This window comes from Prionailurus bengalensis, chromosome E4, assembly GCF_016509475.1.
Source record: "Prionailurus bengalensis isolate Pbe53 chromosome E4, Fcat_Pben_1.1_paternal_pri, whole genome shotgun sequence".
NCBI classification, from domain to species: Eukaryota; Metazoa; Chordata; class Mammalia; order Carnivora; family Felidae; genus Prionailurus; species Prionailurus bengalensis.
The window spans coordinates 28754795-28777206 of record NC_057360.1 but is presented as its reverse complement, the minus strand read 5'-3'; the positions used below and the strand labels follow the sequence as shown (position 1 = coordinate 28777206).

The window sequence follows — 22412 nt, the reverse complement described above, 5'->3', positions numbered from 1 at the left end:
AAGATGAAATTTCAGGTAAACACAATGACCGGGAAGGAAACTGAGCTGCAGAGGGAAATGCACGAGATGGCCCAGAAAACAGCAGAGTTGAAAGAAGAGTTTATCGGGGAGAAAAATAGGCTGACTGGAGAGTTAACTGTAATGTCAGAAGAAATAAAGAGCAGCCAGGTAAGTTTCTCTGTGACAGGACGCTCTGATCATTCGGTGTGCGCAGTCTCCTTGTTTGTTTTTGTAAGACCTGCAACGTACCCAGCTCTTTTAGCTTTAAAAAAAATCCAGGCCGGCACTGATGTCCTGATCAGTCTTGAAGTCTGTCATCTTCACCCTCCAGCCCTGTCAGGAGCCCAGAACGAGCCCTGGGAGGCCTCGGAACGCATGAAAATGCCCATCACGGAGCCCAGATATTTTTTCATAGAAGGCGACCCTTGTAACTACATTAACTCACATCAGAAATAGATTTCATGCAGCTTTCAGCAGGTTTATCTGCTTTTCCAGCCTGCCTCGGATTAGGAGCCAGAATGTTGCTAGAGACAGATGCACTGATCTGCTAAGAACTAAAAAGTAACGGAAAGTCACAGTGAAATGTAAAGCTGGAGCAGTCTTGGGATGTTATTTTAGGGGAGGGTTAATGTGACAGATTTATAGCATCTGGGTCGCCATTCCCCACTGCTGTTTCCGTGGCAGACATTGCTGATTCGGTGCCCTCCATTTCTCCTGAATCTCTTAACGCTGAGTCCTAGGTCGCAGCCACCGTGCACACAGCGCCAGCAGATGCAGTGTGACACCTGCCTGCCAAACCTAGTTAAACGGTAAACACTCGTATATCCGTGTCGTCCTCGTGCATATTCATCCCCAGATAGTACTTAGAAAAGGGGAACAAAACAAAGTTACGATCATGACCCCGAACAATTAGAAAAGGTTGAAGGGATGTTTGTGATAGTCTGTATACAGAGTTGGAGAAATCCGTACTTTATTTTTTTTTTTTATTTTTTATTAAAAAAAAATTTTTTTTTTCCAACGTTTATTTATTTTTGGGACAGAGAGAGACAGAGCATGAACGGGGGAGGGGCAGAGAGAGAGGGAGACACAGAATCGGAAACAGGCTCCAGGATCTGAGCCATCAGCCCAGAGCCTGACGCGGGGCTCGAACTCCCGGACCACGAGATGGTGACCTGGCTGAAGCTGGACGCTTAACTGACTGCACCACCCAGGCGCCCCGAGACATCCGTACTTTAAATATGACATTTAATCTAATGCAAATCGAAAAGTTTTGGCATTTAATCTCAGGAGTTGACTCATGGAACTTTCTGGCAGTGCTGCGTGGAAGGAGTTTGTACGAATGCTATTTGAGTGCTGCACCTGCTGGAATTTCTTTGGTACTGAAGCAGCTTGGGAGTATCCCAACTATAGTGTTATTTGAACCTAGTTTATAGGCTCTACTAAAAGGAAAAGCTAGGTGTTTAGCCTCAAGTCCGTACCTATGAATGTGTCCGTTTGCAGTGGCTTTATGCATTCTGTAGTTAATAAGTGCTCCTAAAGTCAGAGGGTTGCATGTTGAATACAACGGCTGTGGTTCCTGCACTCACAGAGCTTACAGTCTAGACACACAATAAATCACTAAATAGGAGATGTATAAGGCAATCGTAATCTGTCAAGTGCTATAAAGGAATCAGACAAGATTCTTGACTGAAGAATAGTTGGGAAGTGGGGTGTGTGGGGCTAGAGATCAACCTAATTTAGGTAGGGAGGTCAGAGAACGTCACCTGCATGATGAGGAGTCAGCTGTGAGAGGAACAGCACAGAGGAAGGAACCTTCTAGGTCTAGTGAGCAGTGTGGCTACATTCTGAGATTAGAAAAAGCTTCGTATTTTTTAGAAATTGAAAGGAAGCCATTATGAAATAGAAAATGATATGAAAAAAGACCAGAGAGAAATCCCAATACATGAGGCTGGAGTTTAAAGGGAAGATGTAGGGTGGATACATTAATTTGGCTAGTTCAGAATATAGGTAGTATTGCCAAATTATGGGAATTGTAGAAAATACAGTTGGAGAAGAGAAGGCAGTTTGGGGCCGAGCCCAGAGACCTGGCCTCTCAAGGTAAGATGGAGGAGGAGGGGCCAGCAAAGAGATGAGGAGCCATGATGAGGCCAGGGGAGTATCTGTCCTGCCAGTGAGGAGTGGATGCTGTCTCGGGAGCATCACATGCTGCCCAGAGGTCAGATGAGGTGAAGAGTGCTCCTTGGATCTGCAACGTGGAGGTTGACAAGGCCATGAAAAGTGATTTGAAGAGGAGGTGGGATAAGCCCACCAACGAGGGCTTGAGGAGTAAATGGAGATGAAGAAATGGGCACGGCATGTGTAGAAACACATGTGCAAACAGTCATTTGGGATCAGGCATGGAGAACACAGGTTCCTCCAGTGCTGGAGTTTTGCGTGTCATACGGTGAAGGGACAGAGGGGCAAAGATAGGGAGGGCATCTGGAAGGAAGCTGAAAGAACATGGAATTGAAGCTGGTCAAGGAGGAACATGTAAGTTGGGGGGGTGGGCTCGAGTGTCAAGGTGGGAATGGTAGGGTTCTGGGGATGAGGTCAACGGCTTATTGCAATGGAAGCACTTAAGTAAGTGAGCCTGGAAACCTGGGAGGGTACCGACCGGAGTGCTTGAGCTAAAGTTGAGTTCTCAGGGATTCTGTATTCCCTGTGGATGTGACCCTGCACGTGGTTGGTCTGGAGCAGAAGAAACTGTCATTGCAAGTAAAGTCACAATTTAAAGTGAATAGGTCATGAAGGGTTGTGGCACTATTCTATAAAGATTTTGTCTGAGCTGTAAACTTTTTTTTTTTTTTTTTTTAATTTTAGTACTCAGTATTTCCTAAAGATCTATATAAGATCCATATCCAGGTTCCTAATTGCTCTCCCATGATTTTATTACTTTTCTCATTAGGGTCAATTGAGGGAGCTCATGTTAGAAAACAGTGAATTGAAGAAGAATTTGGATTGCGCACATAAGGACCAGATGGAAAAAGAGGAGAAAACGAGAGAAGAAATAGCTGAGTATCAGCTACAGCTTCAGGAAGCTGAAAAGAAACACCAGGCTTTGCTTCTGGATACAAACAAACAGGTAAAAACGTGGGGTTTGTTTCCTGGAGGAGCTGGGGAGTGGTGCGTTGGCCATAGTAATGAGGCATGTTTTGCAAGAAGGTCCATTGATGTGCATTATTATGCAAGACAATCTTATGAAAGGTCCCCATCATATTACCTTCACTGTCTTCTCCAGATACCGTCCAGATCTTATTTTACGATGTGAGTTTTTAAAATCTGTTTCTGTCTTGGAATAGAATAATAGGAGAATCCCAAGGACTATTTGAAATGGCCCTTGCGACAGCAATTTTCTTTTTCGTTTGTTTTCCTTATAATTTTTTTAAGCTGAGCCTCCTGGCTAAGGTGACGTTTTTCTGCCCTAGTATGAGATGGAAATCCAGACTTACCGAGAGAAGCTGACTTCCAGTGAAGAATGTCTGTGCTCACAGAAGGCAGAGATGGAACTCTTGAAGTCCAGTAAAGAAGAACTCAATAATTCTTTGAAAGCTGCTACTCAGATGTTAGAAGAATTGAAGAAAACCAAGGTATGTTCATTTCTCATTACTTCATAACTTAGAAGATACATGAGGATAATGGTTGTTTTCATTGCATGGAATTAATGCTTTTCATCCTGTTATCAAAATGTTTTTGGGGCCCCTGAGTGGCTCAGTCCGGGGCACCTGGGTGGCTCAGTCGGTTAAGCGTCCGACTTCGGCTCAGGTCACGATCTCGCGGTCCGTGAGTTCGAGCCCCGCGTCGGGCTCTGTGCTGACTGCTCAGAGCCTGGAGCCTGTTTCAGATTTTGTGTCTCCCTCTCTCTCTGCCCTACCCCCGTTCATGCTCTGTCTCTCTCTGTCTCAAAAATAAGTAAACGTTAAAAAAAAAAAATTGTTTTTAAAAAATTTTTTTGTAGTCAAAAATAAAAGCATCATTTTTCTGCTGAGTTTTTTTTTTTTTTTTAAAGTTTACTTATTTTGAGAGAGAAAGTACAAGTGGGGGAGGGACTGAGGGAGAGGGAGAGAGAGAATCCCAAGTAGGCTCCGTGCTATCAGCGCAGAGCCTGATGCAGGGCTTGAACCCACGAACTGTGAACACCTGAGCCAACCTCAAGAGTCGGATGCTTAACTGATTGAGCCACCCAGTCTCCCTGCTGAGTTATTTTTAAAAGGCAGTGGATGGTCTGCAGTCTCACAGCTTGGATATACTTTATACATCGCTCAGTGAATCCTCCCAAACTAGAGGATGGTAAAGACTTTCTCAAGATGGATATGAAGGTCAAGGTGATAGCCGATTGGGACAGGCCTCTCCAGCTATAGATAATAATCTGGTGGGTAATTTCGAAGTCTTGCTTCACTGGTCTCCAAGTTTACTGCCATCACCAGCCCACTTTTCCCGTGCCTCATGCAGAGATCAAGGTGTGCCAGAGCACTTGGCCATACACACATATGTGTCCTTTCTCCTCTTTATCTCCACGAAAGGTTCCTTTACCAAAGAAAGAGGTGAACCAGTAGTCTTGGGATTGTTCAATTATAGGTGGTGCTATAGTAATCCTACTTGGAAAGAGAGGCTGTTTGATTCCTACAGATATTTTTCATAAGATGAATACCATCCAGGATGTATAATAATGAACTTGGAAGATAAATATCTACAAAGGTCTTTACTTAAAGGTGGTTTAAATTGTAAAAATTATGATACTGTATATTGAATATAGTCAAACAGAAAAGTAGGTGTAAACTTAACATTTGTTGCTCTTAAACAGTTCTCAAGGTGAAGGAAATACTGACAAAATACAAACTATTAACAGTCACAATAACATTAACGGTCAATCGTGTTCTGCTACTACAAAATGAGACACATTTAGTAATAGAGCTTCAGATTTACTTTTAAAAAAATTTTTTTTTCAACGTTTATTTATTTTTGGGACAGAGAGAGACAGAGCACGAACGGGGGTGGGGCAGAGAGAGAGGGAGACACAGAATCGGAAACAGGCCCCAGGCTCTGAGCCATCAGCCCAGAGCCTGACGCGGGGCTCGAACTCCTTGACCGCGAGATCGTGACCTGGCTGAAGTTGGACGCTTAACCGACTGTGCCACCCAGGCGCCCCCAGATTTACTTTTTATTTATTCACTTCCTTTTTTATTTTTATTTATTTATTTATTTATTTATTTATTTATTTAATATGAAATTTATTGTCAAATTGGTTTCCATACAACACCCAATGCTCATCCCAACAGGTGCCTCAATGCCCATCACCCACTCTCCCCTCCCTCCCACCCCCATCAACCTTCAGTTTATTCTCAGTTTTTAAGAGTCTCTTATGGTTTGGCTCTCTCTCTCTCTAATGTTTTTTTTCCTTCCCCTCCCCCATGGTCTTCTGTTAAGTTTCTCAGGATCCACATAAGAGTTTCACTTCCTTTTTTTAAAAAAATGGAGGTAAAATCAATATATGATGAGTTATTAGTTTCAGGTGTGCTTTCTAAAGCTTGTCTAATCTTTGACCGTTCTGTGGAGAATGTCTCTGCATACACATCATGTACAAAATGACTTCTTGTTAGTTGAGCCTATTCAGATGCATATAATTTTAATGAGGTACCAGTTAATGAGCACTGTCGAATTGGAATTAAATGGATCTGTAATCCAGTGATGGTTGGAATCAGAAATAGACAATTCTGGAAGTGCGGATTTACTGCAACACTGCTAATACATTATTTCAAGATGAAATAATATACCAAGAATGAAATCTACATGCAACATGAAATTGATGCTCAGGTTTTTTTTTTTTTTTAAATAGTTTGGTCTGCCTTTGTATGATCATGATCTCTTATTGGAAACTCTTGGAGCTAGTTTGTTTTAGAAGTCTTACATTTTTTAGATATTACATAATACAGTGCATGTTATGGAGTATCCCAGCAGGGTCTGGGATAATCTATCATAATCAGATTCATATTTCTGCAACAAGATGCATGACTATTCTCACAAGGTGGGATAAATAAAGACTATATATAAGTACCTCTGTATCTTAAAATTTTCCTCTAAATCATTGTCAGAGCTTTTTTTTTTTTTTTTTTTTTTGGAATTTGCAGATGTGGTTAAGGAACAGTGTGAACTACACTCCTGAGAAGTGTGTGAGGCCATCAGTCTCTTACCATCCTATTCGCTTTCTGTTCGAGCAACCGTAGAATTTAAATTTGTATTATGAGCCATAATATTCTTTGGCTTTCACTTGGCGTCGCCAAAACAAATGCCATCTTGGGTATTGAAATTGTCAACAGCACGGGCTACAGATGGAAACACAAGTCTATCCTCAAGAATTTTTGACCCACCAAACATATGTCCATTATCTCCCACCCTAACCCCCCAGGTGCGATTCCCATTGGACAAACCCTGTCGTGGGCTCCTTCCTCGGGCACTGTCTTAGGAACCAAGATTTATGCTTGCTGATACTCAGAAAGTGACAAAACCACAGTGTCTACTGGGGAGACCTAGGAAACCGAGTAGGGAGGATGAATTGTTTTATGCATCTTTAGATGTTTTATTTTGAACATCATAATACTTAAATTTATAATATATGGTTCTTAATGATGTCTCATGATTATTTTCCCATATGCTCATACGAAGAAATTCAAAGTTTTAAATTCAAGGTGTTGTTTTGTAGGCGGACAGTGTAAAATATACAGATCAGTTGAAGAAGGAAAATGAACGTTCGCAGGGGAAAATAAAGTTGTTGATCAAATCCTGCAAACAGCTGGAAGAGGAAAAGGAGATGTTACAGAAAGAGCTGTCTCACCTTGAAGGCACACAAGAGAAACAGAAAACAGGTAGGTGTTAACTAGGCACATCCATCAGCCAAAACTCTTCCACTCGTGAAGTCACACACATGTGGTGTGTCGGCATCCAAGCGTTTTCAGTGCTCTGTCCTGCACCGCGTGCTGATTCTCAGCAGTTGCCATTTTCCAGTTTCTGAATTTTGTGCTTGGCTTGGGGTCATAGGGTTAATAGGATTCCGAACGAAGTCTGCATATTGAAATGGAATCATTGCATGTTCTGTTATATAAAACACAAAAAAACTGGCAGCACTTTTTGCTAATGAGCTATTGCAAAAAGAGTTTTTCACGTGCATGTCCATTTATGTAGTTGCTACGTCAGAGGCAGATTGACATTCTGAGCTGGCATTGGTGATTTAGCAACAGCTGATTCTGGTTGTCCTTGGCCCATCCTCGTGGGTCAACTAAATGGAAGGCTTAGGGGCTGTATGTTTGGGTGTGGAGGTAAAATAAAGAAATGGCAACTGTCCTTGTGACTTTTCTGAACTCCTGTCTTCAGAGCAGAATGCTCTTACTGTGTGGAAAGATGATGGCAAGGATAGTATAAGGTGAGGGGCCCTTCTGGACCATAGCTGCACAGGGTGGGTGGGTGACCTTCCCTGCTGAGAAGAGTACTTGGAGAATATTGTAGATCCAGAGAGTTTTTCCAGTGGATTCAGTGCTAACCATGGCAGCTACAAATTGACCAAGATTCCCACCTCTGAAGCACTTGTCCATCAGAACCTCCACTTGCCCATCAGAACCAAGCACTGGTCCATCAGAACCTCCACTGCTTTAAAAAAAAAAAAAAAAAAAAGCTGTTTTGGACTTGTCACTGACCCGCTTCTGGTTCCCAAAGCCATTACAACAGACTTCATATTCTTTACCAATTTTTATTGTTTGTTCACTTATGATGGAAAGAATGGGCAGGTGAAAATCGGGGATATGCTAGATTAACTCATCTGATCTCATATGAACTACAAGATGGGTTGGCTGGAATACGCATTTGAGATTTTGATAGATTTTATTTAAGGTATCCTAAGGAATGTCTTATAATCTACTAGACTTGTACCTTGGTATGATCCCTCCCAACAAGAGTTGTTTGACCTACGAGAACATATAGAGATGTCTTCCCCCACCTTCTCTAAAAGAAAACCAAATAACAACTCTGAGGTTGTTGGCTTTACGATGCCCAGTGTTAACTAGAGAAGTGTCACGTGATGTACAGTGTGTCCCTTTACTTCGGACAGGTGCTGTTGTGGACTCTAATGTAGAGGAATTAATGGCTGAGATAAAAGAATTGAAAGAAACTCTTGAAGAGAAAAGCCAGGAGGCCGATGAATACTTGGACAAGTATTGTTCCCTGCTCATAAGCCATGAGAAGTTAGAGAAAGCCAAAGAGATGTTGGAGACACAAGTTGCTCGTCTGTGTTCACAGTCTAAACTTAATCTCCAGAGTTCTCCTTTGCTAAATGCAGTTGTTCCAGAATCCTCTCCAGCCCCTTCTGCTACTGAAAAGAAGTTATCATCCAGCCAGAATAAAGCCCCAGGCAAAAGGCAAAGGTCCATTGGGATTCCAGAAGATGGAGGGGGCGCAGCACCTTCTACCCCAGAGACGTTTTCTAAGAAGAGTAGGAAAGCCAGCAAAAGTGGTATTCACCCCTCCGAGGATGCCAGACACACTGAGTTTGAGCCAGAGGGACTTCCAGAAGTTGTAAAGAAAGGTATGCATCATTTAAAAGCAAAATTATTTGTGTTCTTTTGAAATTCCAAATAAAAATTCACATACGAAAAGACAGAAGAAGCATTTATGTTTTAGTTTGTTGCATGACAATACTAATTGACCTTCAGAAGCAATAGTCCACCTTTAAATTGCTAAGGTATGTTTTGTTTTGTTTTGTTTTGTTTGTTTGTTCGTTTTCCTGCATGAGGAAAGGACTAAGATCTAATTACTCATGTTACAGTACAAAATGTGCTAATAGATTCGAAGAATGACTATTCAAAGCTTGTTCGGGATTTGATATTCCTGGGCTGAAAATTCCCCAAATCAAGGGCACTCTTCAAGCTTTTTTTTTTTCCCCCTGTTAGTCCTCGTCTCATCCAGGTAGGAGGTGAACTGGGGGATGTGCCTCTTGGCTGGAGCTGCTCAGCACTTGTTTTTTTTTTTTTTGTTTTTTTTTGTTTGTTTGTTTGTGTAAACTCAGTGATCTTCAGAGTGTGGGCCAGGGACTGGGGCCATTCTAGGAACTGTGTGTTACTGGTCCATGACAAAAAAAAGTAATGTTCAGAAATCAATAGTAAGAGTTTAAAAGTGTTCATAACAATTTGACATTGTTGCCACATACAGGCATGTCGTGATGTGAGTTCTCCCCTTGGCTCATTCTTACTTTGGTTATACAGGAGTATCATTCCACAGCAAGTTGGAAATTACCCCCATGCCTTTCCCTGAAAAAATTATCAACACTAATTCTTTGCCCTAGATGATTTGAGGGACACCGTTCTGAGTAACTCTGGCTCTCAGGAAATCTGGCCCCCAAATACTTCGTTATATCTTCCTCATTCCTGTTTTTTATTTGTAGTGAAAGGGTTAAAAACAAAAGCAAATAGTTGCTTTAGTCAGCCATTAATGCCGCTCTGGAGGGTGTGCGCCATGCCCATTGGGACTGAGTTTCTCTTCCTCACCTCAGGTCACGTCCATTGCCACTATGGAGGGAGACAATGTGAGCAGACTGTGAAATCACTCTTTTACCGAGTCGGGTGTCTCCTCCCACCCAGTCTCTACATGGGAGTGGGCACCTGTGGAGCAGTGGCTTTTACCATTTGGCCTTCTCTTGTTTTAAGCAAGAGTCGGCCTTTTTTTTTCCTTTCCTTTTCTCTCCATTTTACCCCCCTTTTTGTCTCCAATCCAAATGTTATGGGAAGGCTTGCTCGTGTGTTCTTCGGATCTTAGAGGAATGTGAGTTAAGACATCCACATTAGAAGAAGAAGAGGAAGCAGGAAATACATTTTTTGTTTAATGTTATTTCCCCTTCTTTTTCCATTGTGTTTTCCTGTGTGTCTGGGAAGAGAACACCTGCCCACTACTTATTTGGGGGTTCCCAGGGCAGCTGTGAAGTTAATCCATTGTCCATTGTGGCTAGCATAAAGTGTTTTTGGAGTTACTCTTATGTTTGTGGAAACTTTACTTGATACATATCGTTTCCCTTGTAGATAGAATTGGACCTAGCAGTGTTGACAGTCAGCATTTTTTGCCCGTAGGGTTCGCTGATATCCCAACAGGAAAGACAAGCCCGTATGTCCTTCGGAGAACAACCATGCCAACTCGGACCAGCCCCCGCCTCGCTGCCCAGAAGTTAACACCATCCCCACTAAGCCTCAACAAAGAAAATCATACCGAGACCTCCAAACCAACAGCTGGTGGCAGCAGATCACAAAAGGTAAACTCCGGCGAACACGTCTCCACCCTTCCAAATCCAGGAAGTTACGGTGTTTTCTGGGCAAGGGTCTGACACAGCGCCCCCTGACCCAGGAGCTCTTTAAAGCCTGGCCTTCTTTCTCCACGTGCTAGAAGTAAGCCAGGCCTGAAGACGGTAGGGAGCGGACCAGGGGATAAACATTACATTATCCTGCGGCTGCAGTCTCATCCTTGATCCGACAGGCCCCTTACAGTTTGACGGAAAATGTTAAATAATGAGAAATTGTCGATCGGAACTCAAAGGATTTGTAAGCAAGGTTCGAGCTGTACGTTAAAGGAATTGAAAGGTAGTCTTTGTTTCGACCACAGGCATTGGTCATTGCTTATTTCACACTTTTCCCTCTAATCCATTGCCCCATGCCCCGGCTGCCAATTCTTTTTTATTTTTCTTCTTTCTTTTTTACTCCTTTACTTTACAAAAAGCAAATATTTCAGTAGACATCTAAAGAAAGGGTCTCTGTTGACACATCTGTCTATTTTGATTGTTGAGGGTGGGACGACGATTTTAGTGACCTCTGTGCACCTGGCAAACGGCCCAGTAAATGTCATTTAAAGCATCGAGAATATTCACTTTGCAGATCTTTGTTCCATTATTCTATAAGGAATACTAGCACTTATGTACGCAAAGTATATGCATTTTATTGCACTCATAGTAAGTGGTATGATAGAAGAAAGAAGAAAGTTCACAAAGATCTAACCTGCCCGGAGTTAATGCTTACTGTCTCTCACCTCCACAGTCTTGCTCTTTTCCCCAGCGTTACTCAAACAAGAGGTCACAGGAACGTTGCTGGAATAGTTCTAAGAATTCTAAAATTTTGTGATTTTACTTGCTTGCTTGTTAGAGTTTGAGAAACTATGCAGTGTGATTACCTTGACCCAGCAAACAAAGCTTTGAAAGTGTAGGAACCCCTGTCTGTGTAATGTAATAATTCTTTAAGTGACTAGGCCTGCTCCTCATCAGGATTTTAGATACCAAAATACAAAGACATTGGTGATTAGGTGCATCAAAACAAGAACATATTTGTAAATGTTACATTGATATATAAGAGCTGTAAGCCTTAAGGAATGTATACCTGGTGTTAAGTTTTTTCATGACTTACATACTAAATAAAATTTTATTAATTCAGAGGTAAGGAAGAAAGGTCTAGCATTTTCTTTCACTCATCAAAATGAGCCCATCCGTTACCCGTATTAGAAATATTGACCATTTTGTGCAAATCCGCACCCCCCCGGCCCCCAGCCCCTGGCCCTTCTCTCTTTCTTTCTTTTTCTCACACATTCACTTTGGGATCTAGCTTTTGAATGCTGGGAACAACAAAACACTGAAGAGGGTACTGGAGTAGGTCTTGACTTTCCAGTGACCATAAGAACAGCGTCTTTTCCATAAAGTAACCAGTACCCATGGAAAGGGAAGTTTCCAAGCTTGACCAAAGCTTTCAACCACAAGACAAGTCCTGACCTGCGGTACAGGTTTAGGCTCTGGGGCAGGCTGTGCTACTTCCCTCACTGGGTGGCTGACTGGGAGCCCGTCCTCACTCCTCGTACATGCTAACGTCCATTCCTGCTTGTCTCACACCTTTGGTGATCAAGTGGAGTACTTAGCTGTCTGGCTCTCTCAAACCAGAAAATCTTTTTTTTTTTTTTTTTTTAATGTTTATTTAGTTTTGAGAGAGAGACAGAGTGTGAGCAGGGGAGGGGCAGAGAGGGAGGGAGACACAGAATCCGAAGCAGCTTCCGGGGCTCTGAGCTGTCAGCACAGAGCCCAACTCGGAACTCGAATCCATGAACCGTGAGATCATGACCTGAGCGGAAGTCAGACGCTTAACTGACTGAGCCACCCAGGCGCCCCTCCTTAAAACAGAAAATCTTGACACATACGTAGCACCCTGTACTTTCACTGGTTTAAGGTGGCTCACTTTATCATAATTACTTGTTAAATATCTGCCTTCTGAGTTGCAGGAGGGGTACTGCGAGGTCCCTGATTATGACTATAGCTTACCTGTGTCCTCATGTCTAATACAATGTCTGACACTGAACAGATTATTTGTTGAATGACTGGGGCTGTTAGTCTTGTCCTGAAGCGATTATGATAATAGACGTTTAAACATATGTTAGGAAACCATCTCATGAAATCACCACATGGGTCATTTTTTTCCTTCTTTTATGAGGAATTGATGGAAAAGCAGTTTACGTGGGGGGTTCAGACTGATTATGTAGGAACAAGAGCTCTGCACACTAGGGGGCCTGCTTTCCACACCACTGTTGAGTCTGCAGAGTACAGAGTAGTAACCATGGTTTCCTGCAGATTTGTGTTCGATGCATCGGCTACAGGCTGCAGTTGGCTCCAGCAGTTATGAATCGCTAAGCAATTTTGCGCACTTGTGCAAATGAATGGGGGTGGTTCCTCTTCAGAGGAGGTTATAGGAGACTTCGTGGTTAGATGCAAACTCTTCAAAACACAGCCTATTGATTTTTAATTTAATTCAGCATTTTCTCAGTCGCCTTGTAAAAATGCTTGCCTCATCTGTTAAGGGTATTTCATCATTCAGTTTGAATGAATAGAGCCAAGGTATCCTTTCCTAAAGCTGTTGCTTAGAAACTCAGGATTATGAGCCCTTGCCTGAAGTGACTGGCTGAAGGTCTGAGACAGGCAATTCCCTAGGTCATTCAGCAGGACCTTTAGTGACATCTGTCAGGACCTTTAGGGAAATCTGTCAGGTTTAGTGCAGAGTAGGTGAGGATCATTTTCTGTTATGTCTCTGGGTTGAACGAGCCCAGGAGCTCCTCGCTTGCTGGGGATAAGCGAGTCACGATTGTGGACTTGGTCTGAACCCGGGGTTGGTGGTCAGTTCCAGAGGACCTGCCCCTAAATTGTAGAGGGTGATGGTGATGAGTATAGTGGGGCCCTGCGTTCCTTCCTATGAATGAGGTTCACTTTCACTGCACCATCTGCATAGTCGCCCTCTGGCCACTGTGGCTGCAGACATAGTTTGTAAGACAGTCCAGGTTGGGGTGCACTTAATAGTTTAGACACTTGGTGAATTAGACCTCATGTACTTATATAGACAAGTCTGAGACCAACCCGCCAACATGAGGATCAACTTCACAGTTTAAACTGATCATAGACTGTAATTTCCTCAGCTCAGTATCAGAGAAATTGAGTCTAGAGGGGGAACCCAAGAGGTAGACTTGGGCTATTTAATTGGGATTAAGAAAGAGTTTTATTGGGCCCCTGGGTGGCTCAGTTGGTTAAGTGTCCAGCTTCGGCTCAGGTCATGATCTCATGGTTTGTGGGTTCGAGCCCTGCTTCGGGCTCTGTGTTGACAGCTCAGAGCCTGGAGCCTGTTTCGGTTTCTGTGTCTCCCTCTCTCTCTGCCCCTCCCCCATTCGTGCTCGCTCTCTCTCTCTCTCTCTCTCAAAAATAAATATTTTTAAAAAGTTTTACTAACTCATGGGGCGCCTGGGTGGCGCAGTCAGTTAAGCGTCCGACTTTAGCCAGGTCACGATCTCGCGGTCCGTGAGTTCGAGCCCCGCGTCAGGCTCTGGGCTGATGGCTCGGAGCCTGGAGCCTGTTTCCGATGCTGTGTCTCCCTCTCTCTCTGCCCCTCCCCCGTTCATGCTCTGTTTCTCTCTGTCCCAAAAATAAATAAAAAACGTTGAAAAAAAATTAAAAAAAAAAAAGTTTTACTAACTCAAATATTCTTTTCCCAATGTGAGTGATCCCTCTCTGTCTCTTTTTGTTTTAAACAGTGAATCTGAAGAGCTGACTTTCCTGCGTCAGATGGGTTCAAGGGAAATGCCTGTCTTTTGTATCACTTTCTATTAAAAAAAAAAAAGTACCAGTAAAACTCTGTTTTTTTCCTTCAACTTTCCATGGATGGTAATTTTCCACTAAGTCCTGCTCCTTAGAGGCTGCTCTTTTTTAAGTGTCCTGCATTTAATCTGAGAGGCAAGCTTTCCAGGGATTTGATCTGTTGGCCAGATTTACTATGTTTTCTGTAATGAAAAGTATTTAGCTGCCTTTTAAAACCACATGCTTCCTATGGAAAGAATATAAATGGGGAAATAATTTCCACTCTTCTTTCTTTCTGCTTCAGAAGGAGCTCACTGGAGTCCATTGCCGTCTATCAATAGCTTCTCCCTGTGGAGAGCAAACATGAGTCGCCCTTGTCAAGAGTGCCCTTCCTCTTTTCCTTGTGAAGATCTTTCCACTTGGGTCCTCCACTCTTGCCTTTAACTTTGGTCAAATGAAGCTTTTCTATGCTCTATCCGTCCTGCTCCCCTTTCTCTTTTCTGACCCCATATCTTTAGTCACAACTGCATAAACCTCAAAAAATCTGAACTCTATCAGCTACCCTGCCCTCTTGTCTGTTTCTTAAAAGTCTCACATTTCCTGAGATCGCTCTTTCTCTTAAAAGGCAGGACATCAGAAAGGGGAGTTACTCTTTCTGGACTTTATTATTTCTTCTACTATAATCCAAATTCAATATGGACACAAAACAAAAACGTAAGGAGAATGTTAAAACGATGATATAGGAGAAACATGTTTTAGGTCCTTTAAATGTTGTAAATAGAGGTGCCTGGGTGGCTCAATCGGTTGAGTGTCTGAGTCTTGAATTCGGCTCAGGTCATGATCTCACAGTTGTGGGATCAAGCCCTGCACCAGGCGCTGAGTGTGGAGCCTGCTTAAGATTCTCTCTCTCCTTCTGCCCCTTCCCGGTTCGTGTGCATGCGCGCGTGTGTGTGCGTGCTCTCTCTCTCTCTCTCTCTCACAAACACACACACACACACGTTGTAAATAAAGCTTACTCCCTATGAAGGTAGTCTTACTCATTGGAATCACAGTCACTTGAATGATAGATAGCAGGGGCTCAGGGTAAATGAAAGCTGATTTGTGTCATCACTCAGGCATATATTGAATGTTTGACAGGTAGTCAAGCATATTCTGGGCACTAGGGTTACAATGGCAAGGAGGACAGGCTTGGCCTTCAAAAAGCTTGCCTTCTGGGGGCGCCTGGGTGGCGCAGTCGGTTAAGCGTCCGACTTCAGCCAGGTCACGATCTCGCGGTCCGTGGGTTCGAGCCCCGCTTCAGGCTCTGGGCTGATGGCTCAGAGCCTGGAGCCTGTTTCCGATTCTGTGTCTCCCTCTCTCTCTGCCCCTCCCCCGTTCGTGCTCTGTCTCTCTCTGTCCCAAAAATAAATAAACGTTGATAAGTGTACTCTTAAAAAAAAAAAAAAAAAAAAAAAAAGCTTGCCTTCTGATCTGAGAAGGTCATGCTAGCTTTGGGAGTGAACCTTTGGCCATCAGAGGTGTCAAGGAAAGCTCTCAAGGTGACTTAACCAAGTTCATGTCCGATATCCTCCTTGTTTCTTCCCAGTGAGGAAGAAATACTAAAGCCGTGTATAACACCTACAGAAGAAGGATTGAATTTAAAATTTGGTGACATAAGCACTTTAATTTTCATGTTGTAGGATTGTGAATATGATTTAAATCTCTAACAAAGATGCTTTGTTTGTTATAGGTCAAGGTTGCTCGGCAAAGCCCAGTGGATTCAGGCGCCACCTTCCGAGAACCCACCACGATATCACTCTCGGTCAGTAACCTTCCTGAGAGGAGTTCAGCTGACAGCCCCAGGGAGGGCCTGAGGGCCAAGCGAGGCCGGCTTGCCCCCAGCCCGGAAGCTATCCCCGAGTCCAAGAGCAGCGAGAACTGCAGGGTCCAGTAGAAGCGACCTTGTGTGTCAGGACCTTGGATGGTGGCAGTATTTGAGTAGAAGGCAGTGACCCTGCAGGGGCTTTTCTTTAGTTAGGGAGCACATTATCTGTGGGAAGAAAACATTTCCTCATGAATCGAAATATATTGTACTCTTTAGCTCTCCCGTGTAGAAGTATTGGAAATGTTTGGAAGCACTGATCACCAATTCATCATTGATACTCTTCTTCAGTAGTGTAAAGGGTGCTGGATAAAGCTCTTTGGTGCTGTTACGCTTAGACGGCAAGCACTTTGTAACAACTTTTGTTTGCATGTGGATTTTACCCTAAGGGAATTCAAAATACAGCTTATACTTCCAACGAACAGCTCCCAGGGAAATGTAAACTTTTGCTTTGTGATATTTCCTATGTATAGAGTTAGGCAGGAAATAATTTTAGATCAAGAATTTCTTTTAGCCGAGTGAAATGAAGGAAAATCACGCACACATATACATATGTGGATGTACATAAGGTGGGTGTGTTCATGCTTAGCTTCCAGTGTGTTTTCTAAATGTTTGCCAATGTAACCTGTACATACTTGTGTGTGGGGGTGACGGGGGTTGTGTGTTCATTTCCAGTTGGCCTGGTCGCAGGCTCCTCCGAGATGTGGTATGTCAAAGTTTTCTGTCATTGTACTGTTTCTTTTTCAGACCAATTTGTTGCACTTCTTTAGTATACATTCTCATCAACAGTGATCTTGTATTAAAATAGAGCATTTTTTGTCCTAATAAAAAAAAGCACTCTTGGTTTCTGTAAAAATGATTTCTAAATAGAAATGCATTATGAACATTGGTGCTGTATCTTGCTGACTTCTGCAGCCTCTTATAAAAAGTAAAAGAGTCTTAACAAATGATAACTAGGACATTTAGTGAACATACTCAGTTATGTTAAAAGACATGATTTGGAATGTGGGTCATGAAGATTTACAGGATTTCTCTAGGAATAATGTGTCCAGCCAGTGCCTGGTACATTGTGTACCCATCAAACTGCATCAGCAAGGATATACAAATATGTGGTATTTTCCAGCTCCTTTATTGATGATAGCATTTGAAAATATGCAGGCATTATGAGCCATAGCAAATCCAAAAACTTTGGAACAAGTCCCTTTGTCTCTGAATCAGGGTAAAAAAGTTTTCAAGGACATGAACTAGTAAAAGATAATTTGCTCTTGACTTTCAGTTCAAACTGATGTGTAAACCTTGACGAACACTATCATTTATATATTAAAACTGGCCTTTGGAAGGTGGCCTCTGTTATTGGATAATGCTTTGGTAATATCAAGCCACTTAGTATTCATCTACCGAAAGTGATATCCTGGCTTTCCTCCTGTTTCTTCAGCTGTTGCTTGGGGTTATGGTCTGGTGCAATATCCTTATCATAAATCACCCAAGGGCTGTCATGTGTTCAAGGGCATGGCCCGGAGTAGACATCGCTGGGATCAGGCCGTCAGCTTTGTTGGCTGTCTCCAGTTGTTGGAAGATTCCACTCAGTAGGTCTGGCTGGGCGGTTCCATGGGTCCTTGAGATCATCTTCCACCTTTTCCTAGGTGGACCATGGCTGCCTTGTTACAGGGGATACTTGGCATGCCTTCCATTTTTATAATTGTAGAGAACTGTTCAGTCACTATAAATGGGCAGCTGAGACATAAAATATCCTTTTCCTCAGGCTAGCAATACTCTTTATACCATGAGTTGAACTGCATATAGGATGAAAAGTAAATACACCATAGCCCCAACTTGATAAGCCAGTTGAGTCACAGGTAAGATCCCAGCTGACAAATCATCTGGAGAAACAGACCAACTCCAGAGATCCAGGAGTCAGATTCTCAATCTGCACAATGAGGGGCTTGGTAGAGATGATGCTTTCATCTTGAATATTCTGTAGGAACTCAGTTGGCCCTTTGTTTCATTGGGAGTAATCAAGAGTCCAAAGGGACTGCATCTTTAATAAAAAGGGACTGAAAGCCAACATTAAATTGTAGCCTGATTTCCTAAGAGTCACCCCTGCACCCCTGCATGCATATTAACTTTGAGGTTTATCCATGGTTTTTCTCATTTGTCCCCAGTCTATTTTGTTGGGACTACGAACTTTTCACAGGTTTCTTTGAACCTGGAAAGAAGTCAAGACACTTCTTCCCAGCAGCCCCTAACTATTCCACTTCCCAACTGATTTGAGTCAGGGAAGAAAATTCTAAACAGTCTTAGGGTGGCTGAGCACATTGATCTTAGGATTTCCAAGTTAATGCTTCCAAAGTCATTTGGGTTATGGCAGTGCATCATGAAAGTAGCTTAAATGGGAAATAAGCTATGATCAACTCTTCGGATTCATCGGTTTAATACCTCACAGCCAGAAGTTGAACTAGTCGCTGGCATGTATTTCATATTTCTCTTTTGTGGTTGACAAAGGAATTACCTCTTTAGGAGGATTCTAAGTACCTGGAATTGGTAGTTGCCAACTGGTAGTTGAGTTGAATTCCCTTTAGAGGAAGGGGCTTTATGCTGGTTCACTGAGTAGAGAAAACACACAGGAGAAGAGAATTTGATGGGGCACCTGGGTGGTTCAGTCAGTTGAACATCAGACTCTTGATTTCACATGGTCATGAGACCAAGCCCTGCATTGGGCTCCACACGGAGCATGGAGCCTGCTTAAGATTCTCTTTACCTTGGTGCACCTGGGTGGCTCAGTCGGTTGTGTCCAACTTCAGCTCAGGTCATGATCTCACAGTTCACGAGTTTGAGACCCTCATCGGGCTTGCTGCTGTCAGTACAGAGCCTGCTTGGGATCCTCTGTCCCCGTCTCTCTGCTCCTCCCCCTCCCACATTCTTGCTCTCAAAAATGAATAAACATTAAGAAAAAAAAAAAAAGATGGTCTCTCCCTCTCCCTCTCCCTCTGCCCCCTCCCCCGCTTTTGTGCTCTCTTTCTCTCTCTCAAATTAAAAAAGAGAATTTGGAGTGCTTCTCGGAAAAGCCTGAGGACCAAAACTAGTGTCCCACCTTCAGGCGGCACTGTGTATCTAATGCCTACTCATCTGAGCTATGCCTCACCTGCTGAAAACACCATGTGGAAAATTAGATGCATTTTACAGTATTTTTACATGTTGGCTCAAACCTTAACACCTTTGTGAGGTAGACATCAGGATCCCCACTTTATAGGCTGAGATTAAGAGACACAGGTAGAACTCACATCCAAGTCTGAGGAGGCCTTGTTTATTAACAATAATGATGAGTCTTACAACAATCTTGCAAGACTGGGGATTATCCTCATTGGATAAAAGACGAAATAGGCTTCGGGAGTTGAAGTATTTCAGCCCCAGTGTTGTCACCACAGAGCCCAATCTCTTGTGTATGTTGTGTATCTCTTGCCCTCTTCTATAGAGGCTGACTGGTCCAGAATAATTCTGATAGCACAAATATTCAAGAGATAGATGTAGTTTTTCTATCTTTTCTGTGCAGTGGAGAATGTCCTGAAGTCTAGGATGATGATATCTGATTTGTGTGACCTCATACTGCATTTTCAAAACTAAAATGAGACTAGAGATCCATTTCAACTTCGGAAAATTGTAACCACTAACTTAATGCATGAGCATTATTTAAAATTAAATGCTTTTAGAGAGTCTGTTTTGGAAAACCTTGAAAACTCTAGACATTTTTAAGGCTTTAAATACCAAAGCTTAGTATAATGCAAACATTAACAGTGAAAAGTATCAGAATGCCTGGGCACCCCATGTGACCTTGGGCAAATAACTCACTGTGCCTCAGTTTCCTCTGATAAAATTGGGAATAACAATAATACCTCTTGAAATTGCCATGATGATTAAGTCAGTCACTTTTTAGATGTATGATTTTGCAAATAATAAAATGTTGGTTATTCTGTGTACATATAATTACACAGATAATTTTTTTGTAAATACTGCAGCTTGAATTTGTTAGATAAATCTCTGTCCAACACTACACATTAATGTCAGTTAAAGTTTTCCCATACAAAATTCTCTCCATTCTCAATATCACTAATGCTTATTTTGCAAATGAGTGTAACCACTATAGATTGGTACATATCATTCAGTTACTGATCTTGCAAATTAATCATCCACTGGTTTTGATTTTTCTTTGGCTCATGAAAAATACCCAAAGAAAACAATTTACTGCAATTTTAATAAAAAATGAGTCGTGTTGAAGTTTATATATAAATTCATTGTTTAGAACTCAAAATACATTTCCTTACAAAAACAGCATTGCAAAATGTGCCTGAATTCAAGCTCAGAGAGTCCATTTAGCTCATAGTATGTTAAAATGGCAATTATATTTGTTTCAACTATGTAACCTCCACTCACAACTTTGTTTTTCTGGAACTATATATATTTTAAGTATCAGATTACCAGAAATTCGTTTTTCTACACCTCAGCCATTTTCCAGTGTGACCCACTCTTCTCTTCCCCCCGATTTTGTGCTAGACGGGAATTGTCCAGTGATCTTGGGAGAGAGTAATGGGTGTGTAGATTTCTGTCCACCACAGTTCTAACAGCCGCTGCTCCTGGTATGAAAGGGAAAGTGATTGATAGCTTTTAAGTCGGTTCTGACGCTGCAGGCAAGGTTTGTCCTGTGTAATGTTGGTGTATTTACGTGTGTAAATGTAAGTGATTTGTTCTATTGATGTTTTAGAAAATCACAAGGAAACACACATATCCCGAAACTTCGTACATTTTTGTTAACTTGCAGCCCACAAAATTCTCGCTGGCTCCCTGCCTGCCCCCCCACATGCTGCCCCCCAAAGAACGTGGCTGATGAATAAGATTACTGTCCTTTGTTATTCCTCTCTTTTCTGGGGCACCTTGAGGGTAATGTTTATCTGCATAAAAATACTTTATTTGCCAAATTGAATCCTTGCAGTTCAAATGCCTTATCTCCTATGATATTTAATAATCCTGTGAAGTGGGTCCTATTTTACCACTCAAGAGACCTAAAGAGGTTATTAAGTTTGTGGGAAAACAAAACTAAGGCTCTGGTCTTGATCCCCAGTCCAAGATTGTCATAGATTATCACCCACCCCCAAGGAGAGAGTAAAAGAAGCTAGACACTGGCCTGACAAGTTCTCTTCAGAATCCCACCGGAACCCCATAGGGAAGTGTCCCTCTCTTGTGGCCTAGGACAACTCAGCACCTAAGGAAAAGTGTGCTTATTTAACCTCATTTAACCCTTTGAGGTAGTCAGGGATTTGGCACTGGGGTTTCCAGCAAAACCTGCACTGTTATAAAAACCGCTTTGGTTTTTCTCCCCCAGTGGTGCATTTGCAAGGAGTCAGGAAAATGGCAGCTTTCCACAGTTACAGACTTTTTAGCGAAACACTGGGATATTCCTGAATTTTAAATGTGAACAGATCCTCTTGGTGTTGAAATCACAGCTGTGTTATCTAACTGAGCATTTGCTGGGCACATGCCCACTCCTTCCTGCTAGACCTTGGGCAGTCCGCACGAGGGTGTTATCTGTCCTGAATGCCAGCTGCTTGTTTAATGGCCATATTCTTGGACCTAGGCCAGCAGAGGGTCATGAGGGTGCCCTGTGCTAGCCCACAATGCTTTGTCCCCTGTGTGGTCAGCCTCTATTGTACGCCCACACAACAGACTGGTGGTCACTTTGCTTGGAATCCTAGATACGTGGGGAAGGAACAAAGGGCCACCACTCTGATTTATAAACAGGTGTATTGAGTGTGGAGACGATTTTCCTTCTGAAACAGCCACAACTCAAAGCAGAGAGGTGAGTTTCATCTTGGCTCTGCCCAGCTAGTTTTTTCAGAGGCTGGGTATTCAATTTATGAGACAGTCAGGGTCTCCCTCCCTCCATGTGGAAATACCACACGAGAGTGGACTTGAATGTATCATAGTTTAATGGCATAGTTGAATTAATAAACGGAGGAAGCCCCTCATCGCTAGAATTTAAAGAATACGTATTCTTATTGAGGAGATTTACTGCAGATTCCACTTCCCAATCTGTTGTTATGAGAGCCAGAAGCCCAAATTAGCAACCTAAATCTTGTTCCAACATGTATCACAAAATTAGATTCTTCCCCCCTTGACGTGGTCACAAACTCTTTTAAGAAGAGAATATGTTGGTTCGGAGGAGTCTCACACTGATTTCCCAAATGTGGCATAGGTTGTAGTCAATGAAGAGTTATTTTTTAAACCAACGTCAGCCAATTTTTTTTTTTTTTAATCCCCAGATAGAAAATTTCTGTAGCTGTGGCAGAGATAGTTGACTGCTTACCCAACTGTTACTTCTTTCTTTCTTGCCTGGAGAACCCCACTTCT

General features: G+C 42.5%; 1 protein-coding gene across 2 annotated transcripts in view; it reads left to right on the top strand.

Moving 5' to 3' along the window:
- Positions 1-16856, top strand: part of CENPF (centromere protein F) — a 62097-nt gene extending 45241 nt beyond the window's left edge. For both annotated transcript variants that reach the window (XM_043568972.1, XM_043568971.1), the window contains exons 14-20: positions 16-168; positions 2945-3121; positions 3465-3626; positions 6737-6899; positions 8135-8608; positions 10143-10321; positions 15882-16856. In XM_043568972.1, coding sequence (XP_043424907.1) covers positions 16-168; positions 2945-3121; positions 3465-3626; positions 6737-6899; positions 8135-8608; positions 10143-10321; positions 15882-16085 — 1512 coding nt within the window. In that variant the 3' untranslated portion in view covers positions 16086-16856. The remainder of the gene's footprint in view (positions 1-15; positions 169-2944; positions 3122-3464; positions 3627-6736; positions 6900-8134; positions 8609-10142; positions 10322-15881) is intronic.
- Positions 16857-22412: the final 5556 nt, after the last annotated feature.